Source organism: Dryobates pubescens, chromosome 7, assembly GCF_014839835.1.
Source record: "Dryobates pubescens isolate bDryPub1 chromosome 7, bDryPub1.pri, whole genome shotgun sequence".
Lineage (NCBI taxonomy): Eukaryota > Metazoa > Chordata > Aves > Piciformes > Picidae > Dryobates > Dryobates pubescens.
Window position 1 is genome coordinate 25,905,081 of NC_071618.1, and position 18,818 is coordinate 25,923,898.

Genomic DNA, 18,818 nt, shown 5'->3' on the forward strand with positions numbered 1-18,818 from the left:
AAGTTTCTAATAAAATCAATACTGTGTTTAGCAAAATGATGTTCACTTATGTATCAATGAACTGTTCACTGAGCAAAACCAGAAGCAAAACCTGAAAAGACTATAAATCCTTGGGGCTCAGAACATGGTAGGGTTAATTCAGTGTTCACACTTGAACCTTTCTGCACTGAAAACATAATCTGACAAAGCCTGAACCTGAAAAGATCGGTCTCCGAGCTGGAGTGCAATCAAGCTCCAACTACCCCCCATACAGTTTGGAAGTGACTCTGGCACCTTTATTTCACAAATACTGCACTATAAAATGAGGAAGAAAAAACAGTGTGCTGGCTAAATTGGGAAATGGATCAAGAATGATTAAATGGGAAAGATGCTTGTTACAGTAGGCTTTTAAACAAACATGGAGATGTGAAAAGGATGCTACATGAGGACAAAAAAAAAAGTCTGTCTGCTCAAGGTGTTAACAGGAGATGTTGGAAAAATGAGGTGTATCAGACCACAAATTTGGGGGAGAGGTTTCAAAGAAACATTTGATTTTCAGTGCTTTCTCCATGAGTATGTCAATAACATAGGTGAGTGGGTCACTTCTGTAATGGTGTATTTATCCATTCATGTTCCACATACAATTTAGCTTCCAGAAAGGTTTGGGTTTTTGGGTTCGGGGGTTTTGTTGTTGTTTTTAAAGAGCAGGGAGATGTATGCAGAGCTGCTGGAAAACAGGTTTAAATTCAATTCTTTTTTAGTTTAGACATGCAACTATTTCCAACCTTCAAAGGCTCCACAAAATCCTCTATAAATCTCTTTGGTCCTTTACCTTACGCTTCACTGAAAGGTACAACAGCCGGAACAAGCTTGCTGAGATCAGATGCATTGCTAAGGCTGCCCAATGAGGCAACCAGATAAGCAAGCTGGATTACTGCAGCTTCAGAGCAGTCAAAACAGAATTTCTGATATAAGAAGAGTATACAAAGTTTGTGAAACGCTTTAAAACATTACATTAATCTTGAAGGTGTTGCACAAGCAGCTTCTCCAGCATGTGTGCCAATCTGGATATGTAAGGGGGCTGTCTATAAGGGATAAAGTGCGTAGGAAGAACCCTATATCCAGCTACTGGGAATGAGACTCGGAGAGGACAGCGGGTAAAAGCCCTCTTCCACCCCGCAGGCGTCCTCTAAAAATGCCAAAACGTCTTTTAACAGCCCTTCTGGTCTGAAAAATTGCGTCAAATCCCGCAAAATTACTTCTTTAGGCTGTCACTGTCAACTTGATACAAGAAGAGGCGGGCGGACTGCAGAAGGGGCACGTCGCAGCGCAGAGCGCCGGAAAGGTGCCGAAGCACGGACCGCTTGGCCCGGGGCGGAGACCCCCGACAGCGGCTGAAAGGAGGCGCAATAGGGCCGGCGGGCGGAGGCTGGGCCAGACTGGGCTAATATGCGGCCCCGCGGGGCGGGTGGGGGCGGGTGGGGGGAGGAGGGCGCGGGTGGGGTCTGGCCGTGACTGATGGGCCAGATGCGGCTGAATGTTTTAGAAAAGGGAGGGGGCCTGCCCCTCTGGCTCGGCTTTAGCGACTGGGTTTGTTTCACTGCTGACGGCCGTCGGGTCCTGCTGCAGGCGCCTGTACCTCCCGCCTCCGCTCATCGCTGGCGATCGGGGGGCAGCCGGCTCCAGGAGGGGATAGTTAGCGGGGGCGCGAAGCGCGGCAACTGGCGGAGTGCGTTTCCCTCGCTCGGCAGGCAGAGCCCCGCAGGCGGCGGGCGGGGAGGATCGACTCCATTCGGCGAGGTGAGGGGTGGAGGAGTGGGGGGCACAGCGGGGCGACGCCGAGCAGGTCAGGTCACGGGGGACTTAGCCACCCCACAGGTTTTCGCCCCGACGTTGCTCTGCCGGCTGCACCGCCTCCACCGCTGCCCGTCCCCATCTGGTAGCAGGCAGCGCCCAGGCTCCATCCTCGGGCGGCAGGAGCAGTGGCGGCGACCGGCGGGGCGCAGTGTCCCTGTAGGTGACGCCCCGTTCCCTCTCTTCGCGCAGGTCGGTGCTGACGGCGACGGGCGCCCGGCGGAGGATCAGTCGTGCCGCAGAGCCATGCCCGCTGCCCGGCCCTGGAGGCTGCCCGCCCTCCTCCTGCTGCTCCCGCTTCTCAGCTGCCGCGCCGAGGCCGACGACTCCCTGCGTCCGCCGGGCCAGGGCAGGCTGAGCCCGCCGGCGGCGGCCGACGCCGTTCCTCTGACTGCCGGGACCCCCGCGCTGCGGGGCGCCGAGCCCAACACCTCCCGCACGGCCGCCCTGCCTAAGGGAGTGGGGGGGCAGGCTGGCGGACGCCCGCGCTCGGCCTCGCCCCCCATGTGTACGGGGCAAACGGAGATCAAGGAGACTTTCAAGTACATCAACACGGTGGTGTCCTGCCTCGTCTTCGTCCTGGGCATCATCGGCAACTCCACACTGCTGCGGATCATCTACAAGAACAAGTGCATGAGGAATGGTCCAAACATCCTCATCGCCAGTCTGGCCCTGGGCGACCTGCTTCATATTATCATCGACATCCCCATCAACGTTTACAAGGTAAAGGGGAGCCGGATTTAGGTCCGGGCGCGGGGGTGCAACGGGCTCTCGTCGGGGCTCCTCACCGACTCTCGCAGATACCTAGCACCTCCGTGGCTGCTGGGAGGACGCGCGTCCCGCTTCTGGCTAGAACAAACCCGGGAGCTAGACCTCCTGCCAAAAGCATGCCGGAAGGTGGTATTCTGGTCAGACGTTGTCCTTGTTCCATATCACACCCCTTCAGTGCCCCAGTTCAAACCCTTTTAGTCCAGGTTGGGAACAGGACAGCGTTGTGCAGCTGGAGGTGGTCAGGCTCTGAATATCACCTGGAAACAGGTGCTGTCCCAGGAATAACAAGTAAAATAGATAAGGGCTCCATGGGGTCATGGCTTCCATTCTTTCCCCCGAGGAGTGGAGGAGGAGGAAGAGAAGACAGTCTACTTCGGAATTCGTCGGGCACTTGAATCCATCCTTTAGTGACGACCGGCATCCCTCCTGGGAGGGATGCTGGAAATAACAAGGCACCTTCTTCTGCGTTTAGAGTTTACAGTCTGGGTCCCTGAGCACCCATTAGTTATGGCATAAAGTGAACATGACAGGTTTTATCTGTTCCTTCTCCTCATTTCATATCTGTGTTTGTAAACTGTGGGGTTGACTACTTTTAGCTTTGAAAAAACACGTGGAAGTTACAGTTTCTGAATTTAATCTTCTCTAGCCATAGTGATTACTCCAAGAGGCTACTAAAAAGGGGGAATCCTACATCTTTGTCCTTTTAAAGTATTGATGCATGAAAAAGCAGGGAACATCACAATTGTGTTAAATTCATAAGCCAGATAATTTGGATTATAGGAGAGTTCTTCAATTTGGGGATTTAATTTGTTACTATACTATGTACATTTATCATAGTTCTTGTGAGGGGTGTGTACTCTTCTGACTGAAAGTGGAATTTGTGAAACAAAATCCTTTATGTTGCTTTGAAAAAGCTGTACTTTAGGTCAAAAATTATATTCAACACAAATATTTTTTATGTGTTCTCAGAAAAAAATAAAACTCAGTCAAAACTAGCTGCTCACTACAAGATTTTGCTATCTCAGTGACACCATTTCAAAATTAAAGGAATGATAACATGCAAAAATATACCACAGTCCTTATCTTGATTGAATGTCATCAAGTAAATCATTATGAGTGGGCTGGAGTGGGAAGAATGACAGGTCAGATTGCAAACCATTAAATACTATACCAGGTACAAGTCCAGGATTTCTGTTATGCTATTGATAATGCTAGGAGCTAAGCAAGAACCCTCAGGAGTTAAACCTCCCACACTGCTCCTCATCTTAACGAGGAGCCCACAATAAATTGGTATTATCCCTTACAATAATGACAGAAATGTGTGCTGTTTTGAAACAGGACTGTTGAATAAATTTGAATTTCTCAATAAACCTTAGACTTAGTGTTTATTGAATCCAGATTAAGAGTTTAAGTGAGGTTTGATCTGATAACTTTTTATCATTTCTGCATCCCTTTTAGTCCATCCACAGGTTAACGTTGTAAGGGAGAATACAACAGTGCAATCAAAAAACTGGCAATAATCACCTAGCAGTATGGGGAAATAAAAGATAGAAAGGGCTTGGCTTGTAACTCAATCATAGTTTGCAATTGTAGCTTGCAATTTGAAACTATTTTAAAATGTATGAAACAGATCTTCAAAACTGCTGCCAGATCCTCTCAGTTAGACAGCTGTATGAAAAAGAGTGTGAGAGAATCTCTCATGTTAATAAAATGCCAGCAGTTTACTCAACAGCGCTTGTGGTATGAGTGTCAATGAATGCTTTCCAGACAGACCTAGAAGAGAGCAGCATTTTGTTAGTTATTAAATGCGATAACTGCAAAAGATGTTCCCTATTGACTATCAAAGTGAATGGGTAGCTAGCTGAAAAACTCTGCAAATCAAAATTCACATCTCTTAAATTGAAGGTGTCTAAAGAAAAGCAGATGTTATCTAGGTTGGGCAGATGCAGTCTGATGTGTCAGATGCTAATAAGTCCATTGCACTTGATAAATTTGAATATTGATCAATATGTTCAGTAGAAAATGGAAAGTGTTGGTGTCTTGTCACACAGTCAGGAAACTGGGTATGAAATGAGGGTTTGAGGGGCATTCAGTTTCAGTGTGCAGAACCTGAAAGACCTTTTTGGTATTTAGGGTCCTTCCTGGTAAACAATCTGGCTTTGTTAAACCCCCCAGATCTGCAGAATAGGAAGTAAAGTCATTCTGCAGTCTGTAGTCTTGAGACAGTGCAGTTCTTATGCAAAACTGCTACTAGTGGGGTATGAAGGCAGTCCTATGTCTGGTCAACTGCTTCACTAAATAGACCAAGTAAACGTGTCTTTTTAATCTGAGGCTGCAAACAGTAATTAAAGGTGTAAATATAAGGAGCAGAAAGGTAGAGTAGGTAGTCAGTGAGCTTTTTATGTTGTTCTCTGCTCTTAATCTTTGGAAAACAAGGCAGTGGCAGCTTGGACACCTGACAGTACAAGTCTGCAGTTCTGGAAGTCTTATGCTCAGTTTTTCAAATCTACAAAATTAGTGACTCCTGGGTGCAAGACACCAAAACAACATCAGGATTGGAAATGTCAAACTGTTTCTTGTCCACTTATGCATAATGTGTTAGGAACATAGACTTTAAAAAAACCATAATCAAATAATATAATAGGATGCTTTGTCTTCTGATATCTAGATGACATCTTTCTCATTTTTTAGTATTTATTCTCTTACACTAAATGCAATTTATTGTCATATTCCAACGGATTTTTAACATGGAGAAAAACCTGTCCTCTGCACACTATTTTCAAATGCTTCATTATCCATTTGCTATGACACAAATGACTGAGGAATTGTATCTGCCTGGAAATGCTGTCACAGATTGTTTTGTCTTAGAGCAGAGTAGAAGAGAGGAAAAAAAATCAATAGAAGGTAAAAAGTCTTTTTTATCCAAGACAATGATCAAAGGCCAAAATCAGCTTCATAGGCAATGTTTTTTTTTTATCTTTCAATAATGTGTTTTAGGAATTGAATAGCAATATATATTTAACATTATATCACAGTATCACAGTATCACAGAATCACCAAAGTTGGAAGAGACCTCAAAGATCATCAAGTCCAACATGTCACCACTGACCTCATGACTAGACCATGGCACCAAGTGCCACATCCAGTCCCCTCTTGAAACCCTCCAGGGATGGTGACTCCACCACCTCTCTGAGCAGCACATTCCAATGGCAAATGACTCTCTCAGTGAAGAACTTTCTCCTCACCTTGAGCCTAAACTTCCCCTGGTGCAGCTTGAGACTGTGTCCTCTTGTTCTGGTGCTGGTTGCTTGAGAGAAGAGACCAACTCCCTCCTGGCTACACCCCCCCTTCAGGTAGTTGTAGACACTAATGAGGTCTCCCCTGAGCCTCCTCTTCTCCGGGCTAAACAATCCCAGCTCCCTCAGCCTCTCCTTGTATTGTCTGGCACTGGAAAGATAAGAAAGATCTGATTAGGAACTGCATATTCAAGGCAAACATAAAGTGCCCACTTTGTTAATGCAGTCCTTTGAAGAAGGCAGAGTTTCCATGGAAATGTCTTTATGATGACCTTACTAACTCTTGTAATGCAAGTGTCTTGGTCATGCATCATGATACATCCTATCTTTTCCTACTTTTTCATAAAAGTCAAGGTGCTTGTCTTTTGGAAACGTTACTATTCCACATTACAACTCTTGGCCAGGGGTGCTTTTGATGTTAAAGATAACAGACAGAGGTCTTCCAAAGTTCATCACAGAATTTTGTACACAAAGTTTATTGATCTCTGGCCATATTAAGCTAGAAGCCTAGTTTGCTTAGGGCTCTTTATGGTCAATGGATGCAGCTTACAGGCACTTAAGAAAGATCTGAATTGTTCATTAAAGAAACCTGTCTAGACTGTACAGGCAATGGGGGATAACTTTATTCAGTAGTTAAATGGGGACAAGCTACTATGAAGGCCAGTGTGTGAGGTAGGGGTCGTGCCTGTGTTTGGTCCATGGTACACGTGTAGTTTTCATGGTGGATCTTCAAACTGAAATGCATTAGATTATGTCAGTACAGATTCATAAAATTAGAGCATTTTTTTCATTATATATACATTCTTTATGTATATATATATTCACTCATAAGATGCCTGTGGCAAATTTGAAAACAAGTTTTAATCTTCTCTTTTGTTTTTTGCTTCTACCCTGTGTTTACAGTTCCAATCTGACAGCACCAGGGCTTTAACAGTTAATTTTGATACAGTGCTTTTTCTAGCATAGTGAGATTGCAAAAGTTTTGACACTGACAAAACAAGGTGAGGTTTGTAATTTTCAAGATGTATGTGTGTTATTGCTTGATCTTAATCATTTATTTTTTAAAAATGAAGTTTCTAAGCCAGACTAAGACCTTAGTTTTCCAAGTTACTAATAAAGGCACAGGAAAATAAACTAATTGCATGCCTTATATTAAGATTTACAGTTTACTGGATAGATCAGTGAAACATTCTTTGCTTAACTAGGAAGCAGGAAATACATTTTCTTGGCTTTAGGGAAGATCCCCACCCTGACATCATAATTATTGTTAAATATTAATAAGTTTTGTAATGATGTCTGACTTATCCCTGACCATAAGTTTAATTTCCTGGGCAAATTTCCTGTTTTCAAAACTGCTTGCCTCTATGAAATGCTAAAAAAATACTTTGTTTTCATTATCTCATAAAAGTATCAGGTGCAAATCTACCAGTCATTTCACAGCTACATGGAAAAAAGTGTTGCCCATGAATTAGGTAATTAGGTGTACTGTTGCATGTCTGATCTCCTCTGTGGTTCTGTGATTCCTAATGGTGAATCGTAGAGTCACAGAATGGTCTGGGTTGGAAGGGACTTCTGAAGGTCATCAAGTCCAATCCTTTCTGCAGTCAGCAGGGGCATCCTCAACTAGATCAGGTTGCCCAGAGCCCTGTCAAGCCTCACTTTGAACATCTCCAGGGATGGGGGCCCCAACTACCTCCCTAGGCAACCTGTTCCAGTGTTCCACCACCCTCATGAAAATCAAATCCTATCATCCTGTGAACACACACTCCTGCTTTGAATGTCTGTGTGCATTCATTGCTTGGAACGTAGGACACTGATATAATAATAAGTGCACACTTTGCTACTTCTGCATGCTTGAATGCAGAAAGTCAAAAGTAGTAGCAGGTTGGAGTAGTGGCATCAGCCTTCTGGCTGGTGACCACAACAGCTGAGCCGCTGAAGCCAGCATAATGTGCTTACATGCCAGCACAGACCAGCAGCGGATTACAAACACCTTTCTCTTCCTGCACAACCAAGAGGAAGCAGGACAGGAATTTCACACAGATGTGTTGCTAAGTTTCAACATCTCTTGGGGCTACTGTGCAGCTTTCACATCAGTTTAGATTCAGATCTGTTCCTGGTCTGAGAAGGTGTTGGCTAGGAGTGCATCAGATGTGTTGGTTGTTTTAAGTATGATTTATTTCACTTCATTCTGCACTGTGTTCCCTTTCCTTTAATTCTACTTAATCTTCAACATGTTTCGGTGGTGATGAAGTTAAAACATTGCCCATGCGAAATAAGTTACTATAAAACACTGGAAAAGGTCACTAAGAATACAGCTGATGGTAGACTTCTTTTGGCATTTTACTGCTGAAAATGCAATATTATTTTTCTCTTTGCTGCCACTTGGCAGTATCTCCTGACTCTGAAGTCACTTATCATTTGTAAATGGCACTCTTTGTGCAGAAAATTGTTCTGCCCATACGAAATTGGATTAAACTATTATTTGTACTTCACTGAGAATAGTCATTGCTCTTGTACACAAATATGGTGCTCCTGAATACTGGATTCCTGGATTTCCACTGTATTTTAAGGCAATGTTTTGAGGAGATAGCAATACAGAAGACAGAAACAACAAAGAAGCATAGTTTAGCAGTTAAAACATTCTTGGTTTTTTCCTTCTACTTTCTTCATGTTTTCATGCTTTTGCTGCAGAGCATATTGTTAGGACTTGCAATACCCTGATAAACTTATGATTTCCTGCATTAAAATGGTCAAATTTTGTAATACATCAGATGCAAGAGATAAAGGACATGTTTTTCCAACCCAATGCAGCCAGCTGTATGTTCATTCTGACTCTGATTGGCTGAATGCAAGTTATATTTTGATGTCATGGTAAACCCAAGCTAAATGCACCCTTTCTCTCAGTAGACTGCATTCACTCAAATGCAGCCCAGCCTTATGTCTCATAAACTACAGCTGGCTGAAATCCAGTTAGCTTGGAGCACAGATGTGACTGTCTGCACCTGAGAGATAAGCATTAGTTCAGGCGAATCTCCAATTTGTGGCTGATGTAGTTGTGATTTTAGGGAAGAGAGACAGGGAGTGTCTTACATAGACACCAGCTAGGTGTAGCTAAAAGTCTTCAACAGAATCTTCCAAAGTAAATTACAGTATCACAGTATCACAGTATAACTAAGGTTGGAAGAGACCCCAAAGATCATCGAGTCCAAACTGTCTCCACAGACCTCACGACTAGACCATGGCACCAAGTGCCACGTCCAATCTCCTCTTGAACACCTCCAGGGACATTGACTCCACCACCTCCCTGGGCAGCACATTCCAATGACGAACGACTTGCTCAGCAAAGAACTTTCTCCTCACTTTGAGTCTAAACCTCCCCTGGTGCAGCTTGAGACTGTGTCCCCTTGTTCTGGTGCTGGTTGCCTGGGAGAAGAGACCAACCCCTTCCTGGCTACAACCACCCTTCAGGTAGTTGTAGAGGGCAATGAGGTCACCCCCCATCCTTCTCTTCTCCAGGCTAAACAATCCCAGCTCCCTCAGCCTCTCCTCATAGGGCTTGTGCTCAAGGCCTCTCACCAGCCTTGTTGCCCTAAATTTGATCAAAGTTGAGAATTTTGAAGTGCTTTTCTAATGAGTCATCTCTGGTTTAATGTATACACACATACAATCTGCCATAGACGCTGTAAACAAGTGTATGATGTACTTGCTGCCTAGTCCTGGATTTCTATAGCAACTGAAGCCTGATTGATATAAATTAAATTAGTCCAGTGTCACTTGATTATGTGGAACACCTGTAATTACTCACATTACAGTTTGATAGGAGTTTGTTACCGTCAACTCCTTATAGCAATTCAAGTCTCAGGGAGAGTCTTTTCTGAAAACAATTGCAGACTGAGTTATTTTCCCATATCACATAAGTAAATATACTCATTCTTACTTCCTCTGCTTTATTACTTTCCAGAAAATTCTCAAGAAACATAAATCCTTAGAATTTATTTTTCTGCTTCATTTCTGCATTATGCCATTTTTCTTAAGCAGATCATTCAAGTGGGCTGTGTTATAGTTCTACCACTGTTCTTTCCAAAATTCCATTTCAGCACGGGATTCTAAAGCAGATTTCTGAAGGTCTTCTGGTGTCTGAAAATACTGGTAGACACTTTATATGAAGATTTCACAGAGCACATGAACACAAAGTACACTTAACTTCGTGCTGCAGTAAAGTAATACTTACAACGGGGGTTTTGAGAAACTGTCTTGCCCCATGTAACTGTATATCCATAGATGCACATTTGCTGAACCCAAACCATGTGAGCAGGCAACTCCATGGCTATACACAATCATTTTGGTCCCCAGCAGAATCTATTTCTTCTTTTGCTACATCCCTGTTAAGTAAGATGTCTGGGGAGACCAGCTCAGGGAAAGATTTTGCAATCTCTTTTAGACAGTTACCATTCTTTCCTTTTCCATTTTGTAGCCCTCTATCTGCAACAGGTCCAAAAGGCCTTGTTCGTAGAAAGTTATGAAAAACAGAGAGGGACTTAGATAATGTAACTAATTACAGAAACTCAGAAAGTTTACTTTTGTATATAACATTTGCAACTATTTCTTGGCATAACCTCTGTTCTGGAGAGTCTTGTTTTTACGAGGAACTGGAAGATTTGGCTGCTTCTGTCGTGTATTCGAGCCATCAGCATAGCTTATATCAGAGTACGAAGATCAAATGTTTCTAAATTGAAGCTACAGGTGAAAAGTTCGTAGCCTCAACTGTGCTCTCTGTGCTCTCTTGCATCCAGTAAGTCTTGTCTTCTAAATCAGTTAGCCAGTAGGCATGCAGCAGATTTCTGTTAAAATGTGCAACCCCCCAAGTTCAGCTGAACCAACCTAAAATTGTTGTGCTTTTTACTTTATTCTGTAACTTCAGTAGCTATGCCGAATGTATTATAACCCATAAGCATTGGAAAACTGATCAGTAAAGATCTTTAGAGTGGGATTTATCTGATCTGTTTATATGTGCTGCAAACCACTGAGTTCAGACTAGCTCTTTAGGCTCCATTAGTGCCCAGTGGATCATCCTTCCTTTAGTTATCAAATGGTCTGCTAAAAACTGTGGGATAATTGCCGATTTCTCCTCTGAGAGAGCCTAGACACCCACCTCAGCCCAGACTCCCACCTCAGATGGGCAGTTGTGGGTTTTGTCCTTGTTCTAATAAGACCTGATCAATTTTCTGTATTTCTAGTAAATATAGTTACTTGGAACATGTAAGAAAAGCAACGAATCCTCAAGACAGGTAAACCCAATACAGGGACATGGGGAATTCTGACCTGCTCCTTCATTTTTCACTGTAAGCACTGGGGTAATGACATTAGAAGCAAAATGAGTGGGGTTTGATTGGTTCAAGAAGTCAGGACCAGTCCTTGCCCAGCCACGGAGTGAGTGAATCTACTGCTTAGTTTTTAGGACATGCCTTGCAGACTCCCTTGTGGAAAAGTTCTTCTTGTCAAAATGTTACATGGTTGGAAAGAAAACCAATCAAAACAGAAGTCTAGGTTGTAGCTTTGGGAATTACGTGTTTTCAAATGACTCATTTCTAACTGTTTCCTTTTCACAGCTGCTTGCAGAGGACTGGCCCTTTGGTGTCGAAATGTGCAAATTAGTACCCTTCATTCAAAAGGCATCAGTGGGCATCACAGTGTTGAGTTTGTGTGCCCTCAGTATAGATAGGTGAGACACATTTTTTCATCAAGCTCTATAATAATCTCTTTTAAGAATGGGCATGGGCATTGGCTCAAATTTGCTTTTCCTCTCAGCTGATATAATAGTAATAAGGTAGTTAAACCAGGTGAATTTGCTTACGTTTCTAATTCATAAATGTGTGATGTTGCTTCAGGTACCGAGCAGTTGCTTCTTGGAGTCGTATTAAAGGGATTGGCGTGCCAAAATGGACTGCTGTTGAAATTGTACTGATCTGGGTTATATCGGTGATACTGGCTGTTCCAGAAGCTATTGCATTTGACATGATTACAATGGAGTACAGAGGAAAGGATCTTAGAATCTGCCTGCTTCACCCCACGCAGAAAACATCCTTTATGATGGTAAGGCACTGATGTTTGTAAAATAACAGCTCCCGAGAATAGAATAGAATAGAATAGAATAGAATAGAATAGAATAGAATAGAATAGAATAGAATTAACCAGGTTGGAAGAGACCTTCAAGATCATCATGTCCAACCTATCATCCGACACCACCTAATCAACTAAACCATACAACCAAGCATCCTGTCAAGCCTCGCCCTGAACACCCCCAGTTCCTCAGATCTCCTCAGTGTTGTGTGGATTGTAATGGGTGCAAGTAAATATAATGTTGAAATGAGATGATGACCAATTTCTGAAGTATATCAGTTGAAAGAAGAACATACTTTTTCTGGGCTTTGAACATACTACTGTCTTGTCCTATTCTCTCATCTGTATGGAATTCCTTATGAAGATGCTTTTCAGAACAGTCTGACCAATTAGCATCCTTTCCGAAATGCTCAGTATTGAACTCCTAACAATGTTTTTTGCTTTTGTTTTCTTTCTAGTTTTACAAGCAGGCTAAGGACTGGTGGCTGTTTAGCTTTTATTTCTGTTTGCCGCTGGCTATCACAGCATTTTTCTACACTCTCATGACCTGTGAGATGTTACGAAAGAAAAGTGGGATGCAGATTGCTCTAAATGACCACTTAAAACAGGTAAAAATTCCCTGACAGTACTGCTGACTGTAGAGAGGGTGACAATAATACCTTTACTGGTTCTGTTGCCACGGCATTATTCTGTTCTTGTATGATAAAAGGAGAAGTTTCCTAGCAGTGGTACTGCTGAATTTATATATATACATATATATAAGTATGCATATATTATTGCTCCCAGAAACCTAAGATTTTAGCTGACAATCACAAAGCTGTGTTGTTGTTGTTTGGGGGTTTTTTTGTTGTTGTTTGGTGTTAACTCTTCAAGTTTTACAGTTTTTATTTCTTCTTTGCAATAATGAGAGCTGAATATTTTGTAATGAAAACTGAAGTTGTGCTGTAACCTAGAAGCTGATGCTATAAAAACGTTCACTATTCTGAAGCAATTACATGCTGAGCTGTAGTGAGGTTGACAGTATACTAGCAGAAGAAAACACGTTCCAAAATACATTTCTAGTTAGTAGTGCACCAGACACAAACACCATAAGTCACTAGAATTAAACTACCTTTGCACTAAAATGTATATTTGTACTTCTTTGTTTTTTCTACATTATTAAAGCTGTAATTGAAATCTCTTGGGGCATTTAAAAATAAGACCTGTGTTGAAAGTACAAGAAATTTCAGTTGGAAACAAGCCGGTACTTAAAAGTGATTGAAGAGACTAATATGTCTTTATTTTAATTTAAATGGCTGTTTTCATGTCCTTGATTTTTCCTATTATTACTCATACTTCTTAAAATTAGAGATTCAGAGAATCCGTGCAAGGCATCTAAACCAACAGAAAATATTAAGTACATATTCCAAGAAAATAAGGTAATCTGATGTTCTCCTAGTTCCTGTTTTGATAGGGTTTTTATTTTGTTTATTAAACATTTGGATAGTATAAGACAACAATCTAGAGGGAGGCATAAACTGTAACACTGTTCTGTTCAATTTTCATTTTCAGAGACGTGAGGTGGCCAAAACTGTGTTCTGTCTGGTACTTGTTTTTGCCTTGTGTTGGCTCCCACTTCACTTAAGCAGAATACTGAAACTCACTATTTATGATCAGAAGGACCCCAACAGATGTGAACTGCTAAGGTGAGACTGCAAAATTAAAATGCCTTTGCGCTGCTGACATTCTCCATAAGCATATTTGAATTTCCTAATGAGCCAGCTTATTCTGTATCTCTGATGTTCTCTCTGCTTCTTCATCCAGAACACTCTAGTTTCTCTTCAGAAGCAGCAGCAGGAAATGATGAGGAATCTCATGAACACAGGGTGTCTGTCCTGTTTGCCTGTCTTCTCCTGATCCCTTCTGGGACTGTCCTGATGTGGCATTATGTGGGTGGAGAAGGGATTTGTGTTCCTGATTTCCCTTTGAACAAGACAGCTAGGATTAAATCTGTGAGGAGAACCTCATGAATGTTTCCTCTCACAAGTTAAGGTGGTTGGAGCTTCTAAAATTACTTTCTTGGGAATGGTTTACTGATTCAAACTTCATTACTGAGCACAGTTGTTACCTCCATGAGTTACTCCCGTTGACAGAAGCCCCTGAACATGTAACTGTTAGTCATGGCTGAGTGAAGCTAAGTTAAAATTTTCATAGTTCTAAACTTCTACTAAAACTTTCTGGAGAAAATTATAAGTGTCTCTCTCTCATTAATTTTTCCATACAGTTTTTTTCTTGTGATGGACTACATTGGTATTAATATGGCTTCACTTAATTCCTGCATCAATCCAATAGCTCTGTACTTGGTGAGCAAAAGATTCCAAAACTGCTTTAAGGTAAGACACTGCTAGGAGCTGCTTCTCTAATTAAAAGATGATGTCAACAGTAAAATTCATTCCATGGTATGCACAAAGTGTTTTAAATGGTCTTATACGTTTGGGTTTTTTCATTGCATGTGAGTTATGGCAAGTGTTCTTTCCCTCTCCTGCTGAAGCTACATAGAAAGAAATTGTGGATTCATGGGGGCAAAAAGAGAAAGCAAAAGAGAGGAGCATACAATAAAACCTCTTGGCACCATTCTAATCAGTGCTACATCACTTCCTGACTGGACCTGGCATCCAGCCACTTCAAGAGCACTGACAAAGCAGACTCAGACCATACTGCAGATGTTCACGTAGCCATATCCTCTGCAACCCAATGGGGAGGGCACTGACCTCTGGTTCCCCCCATCCTGACTGAGAAATCAGTAGGCAGTTATGTAAGGCAGAGGGTGCAAATACCTGCTGGTCCCTTTCTAATGACAACATTTAAGGAGATAGACCTGTTTGTACTTTTGCCTTGGTTTGCGTGAATAGTCCCGGCACTAATTCTCCATGCAGGACTTGAGGCTCTGGACTGCATGTGGATTGCAGCCCATTACTCCTTCAGCCTTCATGTCTGCTTGGAGAAATCTCCAGGTTTAGTCTTCAGAGTCTTTTTTGTGGCCCACTTACTGTCTTCAGACACTGTATCAGGGTTCTTACATTGCCTACTTTGATTTTTCTTTTGTTGCCAAACATTTAACCATTGGCCACAGCTAGGCTGATTGCCTGACTGTGTAAACTCCTTAGTGGATACATCTTTCAGTCAGAAGCCAGGCAGCTCCACATCTAGTATTGTTGGGGTATTTCCTTCATGACACGAAAGCACACATCGCAGATACTTCAGCATCAGTCTTGTCTTCCCTCTTTCCATTACCAGCTTCCTGAAAGTAACTGGAGCTGAAATCACCTAAGAGATCTATAGCATCCTGAGTGTGGTAACAAGTAGGTGTGCAGGATCCCAGATGGACTTCCAGCACCCAGAAGCCAGTCAGGAGCACAAGCAAAAAGTTCACAGAACATGTAGTAAATGTATGAAATGTATGTAGGTTTTCACCATTCTCCTACTCAGTTATTTTTTTTCCTCCTCAAAAGAAAAAAAAATCAACTAAATAGTGTCTGGCATCTTACTTAGAAAGTATAAATGATTGTGTGTACATTTTTTTCCAAGAAAGATGATCAGGTAAAGGACAACAAGGAGACTGATTTTATTTTCAGATGCATTTAGAACTGTAGGCCAGGCTCAAAGCAGTATGTGTGTGGCCACTCATTTTGCCCTTCATTGCTCAGGTTAGTTGCAAATAGAATAGAATAGAATAGAATAGAATAGAATAGAATAGAATAGAATAGAATAGAATAGAAGAATAGAATAGAAAAGAATTAAGCAGGTTGGAAAAGACCTCTGAGATCGAGTCCAACCTATAACCCAACACTATCCAATCAACTAAACCATGGCAACAAGCGCCCCATCCAGTCTCTTCTTAAACACCTCCACTGATGGTGACTCCACCACCTCCCCAGGCAGCCCATTCCAATGGCAAATCACTCTTACCATGCAGAACTGGTGCAGCTTGAGACTGTGTCCTCTTGTTCTGGTGCTGGTTGCCTGGGAGAAGAGACCAACCCCCAGCTGGCTACAACCTCCCTTCAGGTAGTTGTAGAGAGCAATAAGGTCTCCCCTGAGCCTCCTCTTCTCCAGGCTAAGCAACCCCAGCTCCCTCAGCCTCTCCTCATAGGGCTTGTGCTCCAAACCCCTCTCCAGCTTTGTCGCCCTTCTATGGACACGTTCCAGCAACTCGACATCTTTCCTAAACCTGGGGGGCCCTGAACTGGACACAGTACTCAATGTGTGGCCTAACCAGTGCTGAGTACAGGAGCAGTAATGACTGCCCCCGAGTAATGAGACATGCTAGAAGATCGTGGCCATTTGAGAAATGCAGAGCTTAACCTTGTTTCGTTTCTTATGCTGTAATGCCAAAGTGGCAGCCCACACACTTGACATTTCTAACTGTATCACTGAAGAAGGCCAGCATTTCGGTGTGTTCTGCCACATGTGCAGAACAAAATGATGTAAAATGTTTATTCCTTTTATTTTAACAGTCGTGCTTGTGTTGCTGGTGTCAATCCAAAGATCTGTTGTCCCTGGAGGAAAGGCAGTCCTGCTTAAAGTTCAAAGCTAATGATCACGGATATGATAATTTCCGCTCCAGTAACAAGTACAGCTCTTCATAAAACAAGCACAAAAAGGTATATTCCCTTACATTAATGCTGGTGCCTTTCTGAGTAAAAGTGGCAGTTACTTTTGATGAGGTGGTAACATTGAAAAAAATCCAGTTTCGTGTTTGCACAAAGAAAGAACGTTGAAAGAAAAATAAACAGTTGCCCTGGAACTGTGTCACATTGAAAATCATGGACCTTTATAAAGTCATCGTTTATGGAACATGAAGAAAAGCATAGGAAGAACAAGTCATTGTTAGCACTTGAATACTTCTGAATCAGCACTTCCAAATGATCCCTACTTCCTGTACCTTAAATGATCATTTGTATTCACTGTAACAGTTGTAGGAACTGAAGTCACGGTAATTACTAAGCAGTATAATTAACGTTAATTGGGTCAAAGCCATTATTATATATAAATAACTCAATATATTATCTTTTGTAAAACAGATTAACCACCATTGCTATTGTGTTGGGTTTTTTTTGGTTGGTTTTTTTTTTCAGTAAGACATGAAATATTTTGCAATAGAAGTTTAAATGTAAAGAAGTAGCATTTTTCAGGGGTATTACAGAGGTAGCTAATCAAAATATTAAAGGATGCTTTCAAGTCAAAAGTACATTTCACTCTGATAATTGCTTTTACCTATTATTCTTACAAGGAACCTCCCAAGGCCTCTATAAATACCATTTTGCAACCACTTTGTGTGTTCACTGCAGTTGGCAGCACTTTGTGTGCGGCCTGTTTCACTGTTTCCACATTACTTAATGATAGCAATGGAGAGGAAAAAACCACACCAAAGCAAAAAATTACTAAAACTATACGAATGATGGGTAGTTTTGGAAAACAGCTATTCTTAACTGCAAACAAATCAATAGTATCCCATTTAAACAATAACCATTCGAAAGCCTGGTGGCAGTTTGTTGTTTGAGATACTTCTGCAACAACTTAAAACTGTTCTTGCAATTGAGATACTGACTTGGGGCAAACCCCTTTAGAAGTAGCAGAAAAAATTAACCAAGGAGAACAGAGAGACAATTTGAACTTCTATTTTCATTTAGATGTAAATCTTCATTAAGAAAATAATCCATGAACTGTACTTCTAGAGGACAGTACTATGTAGCACACTCGTCTTCATACTGGTTTAAAGTATATTCTCCTTTTGTGGTTCCATATTTATGGGCTTAAGAAGATGAGTGATTAGTTTCTGTTTCTGTAAATAGTTTAGTGAATCATAATTAATTATAAAGTATTAAACTATGGGCAGGACCCTGTAAGAATGCAGAAAGATAAAGATGCCTGTAGTAAGCATGATGTGTGTTGCCAGGAGCAATGCATGTTTTGTACATACGTGACAGGTCATTCTTTGACGTCCCATTTCCTATTGATTTGTTACAGATGTCCCCAAAGACTTATTAACATATATTGTGCACTAAGGCATGAGTTTTTCAAGAAAAAAAAAATAATCTTATAACATGCTCTTAGAAAAGACATGTTTTCAATAGGCATGGTGTTTTATTACAATAAAAATATTTATGAAAACTCAGGAATTTTTTCTTTTTAATTCCAAATTTCACATGCAAGGATTTTTACCTTTTATTCCAGCCATGATTAAATTCAGAATTTTCGAGGAAAGTGCCTTAAATATGCTCAGGAGTGAAACAGTTTTCATTATAATGTTTGGCCGATGTTACCTTAAAGATAGGTTTCATCTCATCTGACTTTAGGTAGCTGCAGAGCTACCTTGCAGACACCTCCAAACAGGAGAGGAGAACCCCATTGCTGGTAAACTAGTAAGGGTATGCTTGTATAATCAAGCTGTATACCTACACACATGCATTTGAGTGTGTGTGTGGCTATGTGTGCAAGTGTGTATGTTGTCCACCATGAGGTTTCTGTTAGCATCTTTCAGCAGCACATTTACCAACTTCCATAATGCCGAGCTTTTAAAAAAATAAATCTATTTAAATGTATTTTATTTTTCTTGTCCTTTCCATTTTTACCTTAATTTTCATGGTAACTCACTCACAGTAAGCCATGAACATCACTTCCCCCTGCCTGCCTCTGTTTCTGTGAAATGCGTTTCATGTGTTAAGGATGGATAATCAGTTTAATCCTAAAAGTTTGATACCAACCAGTGTTAGTTTCATCCAGTTATATCATTACAGTATTGTACATGTATTT

The 18,818-nt window shown here is 41.6% G+C and overlaps 1 protein-coding gene across 1 annotated transcript; it reads left to right on the plus strand.

The window, feature by feature from the left end:
• Nucleotides 1-1,831: 1,831 nt before the first annotated feature.
• On the plus strand, nucleotides 1,832-17,111 carry EDNRB (endothelin receptor type B). The gene is made up of 7 exons (XM_009911386.2): nucleotides 1,832-2,556; nucleotides 11,513-11,625; nucleotides 11,792-11,996; nucleotides 12,482-12,631; nucleotides 13,575-13,708; nucleotides 14,287-14,395; nucleotides 16,520-17,111. The coding sequence occupies exons 1-7, from the start codon at nucleotides 2,080-2,082 to the stop codon at nucleotides 16,649-16,651; spliced, it is 1,320 nt and encodes a 439-aa protein (XP_009909688.2). The 5' UTR covers nucleotides 1,832-2,079; the 3' UTR covers nucleotides 16,652-17,111.
• The last annotated feature ends 1,707 nt before the right edge of the window (nucleotides 17,112-18,818 follow it).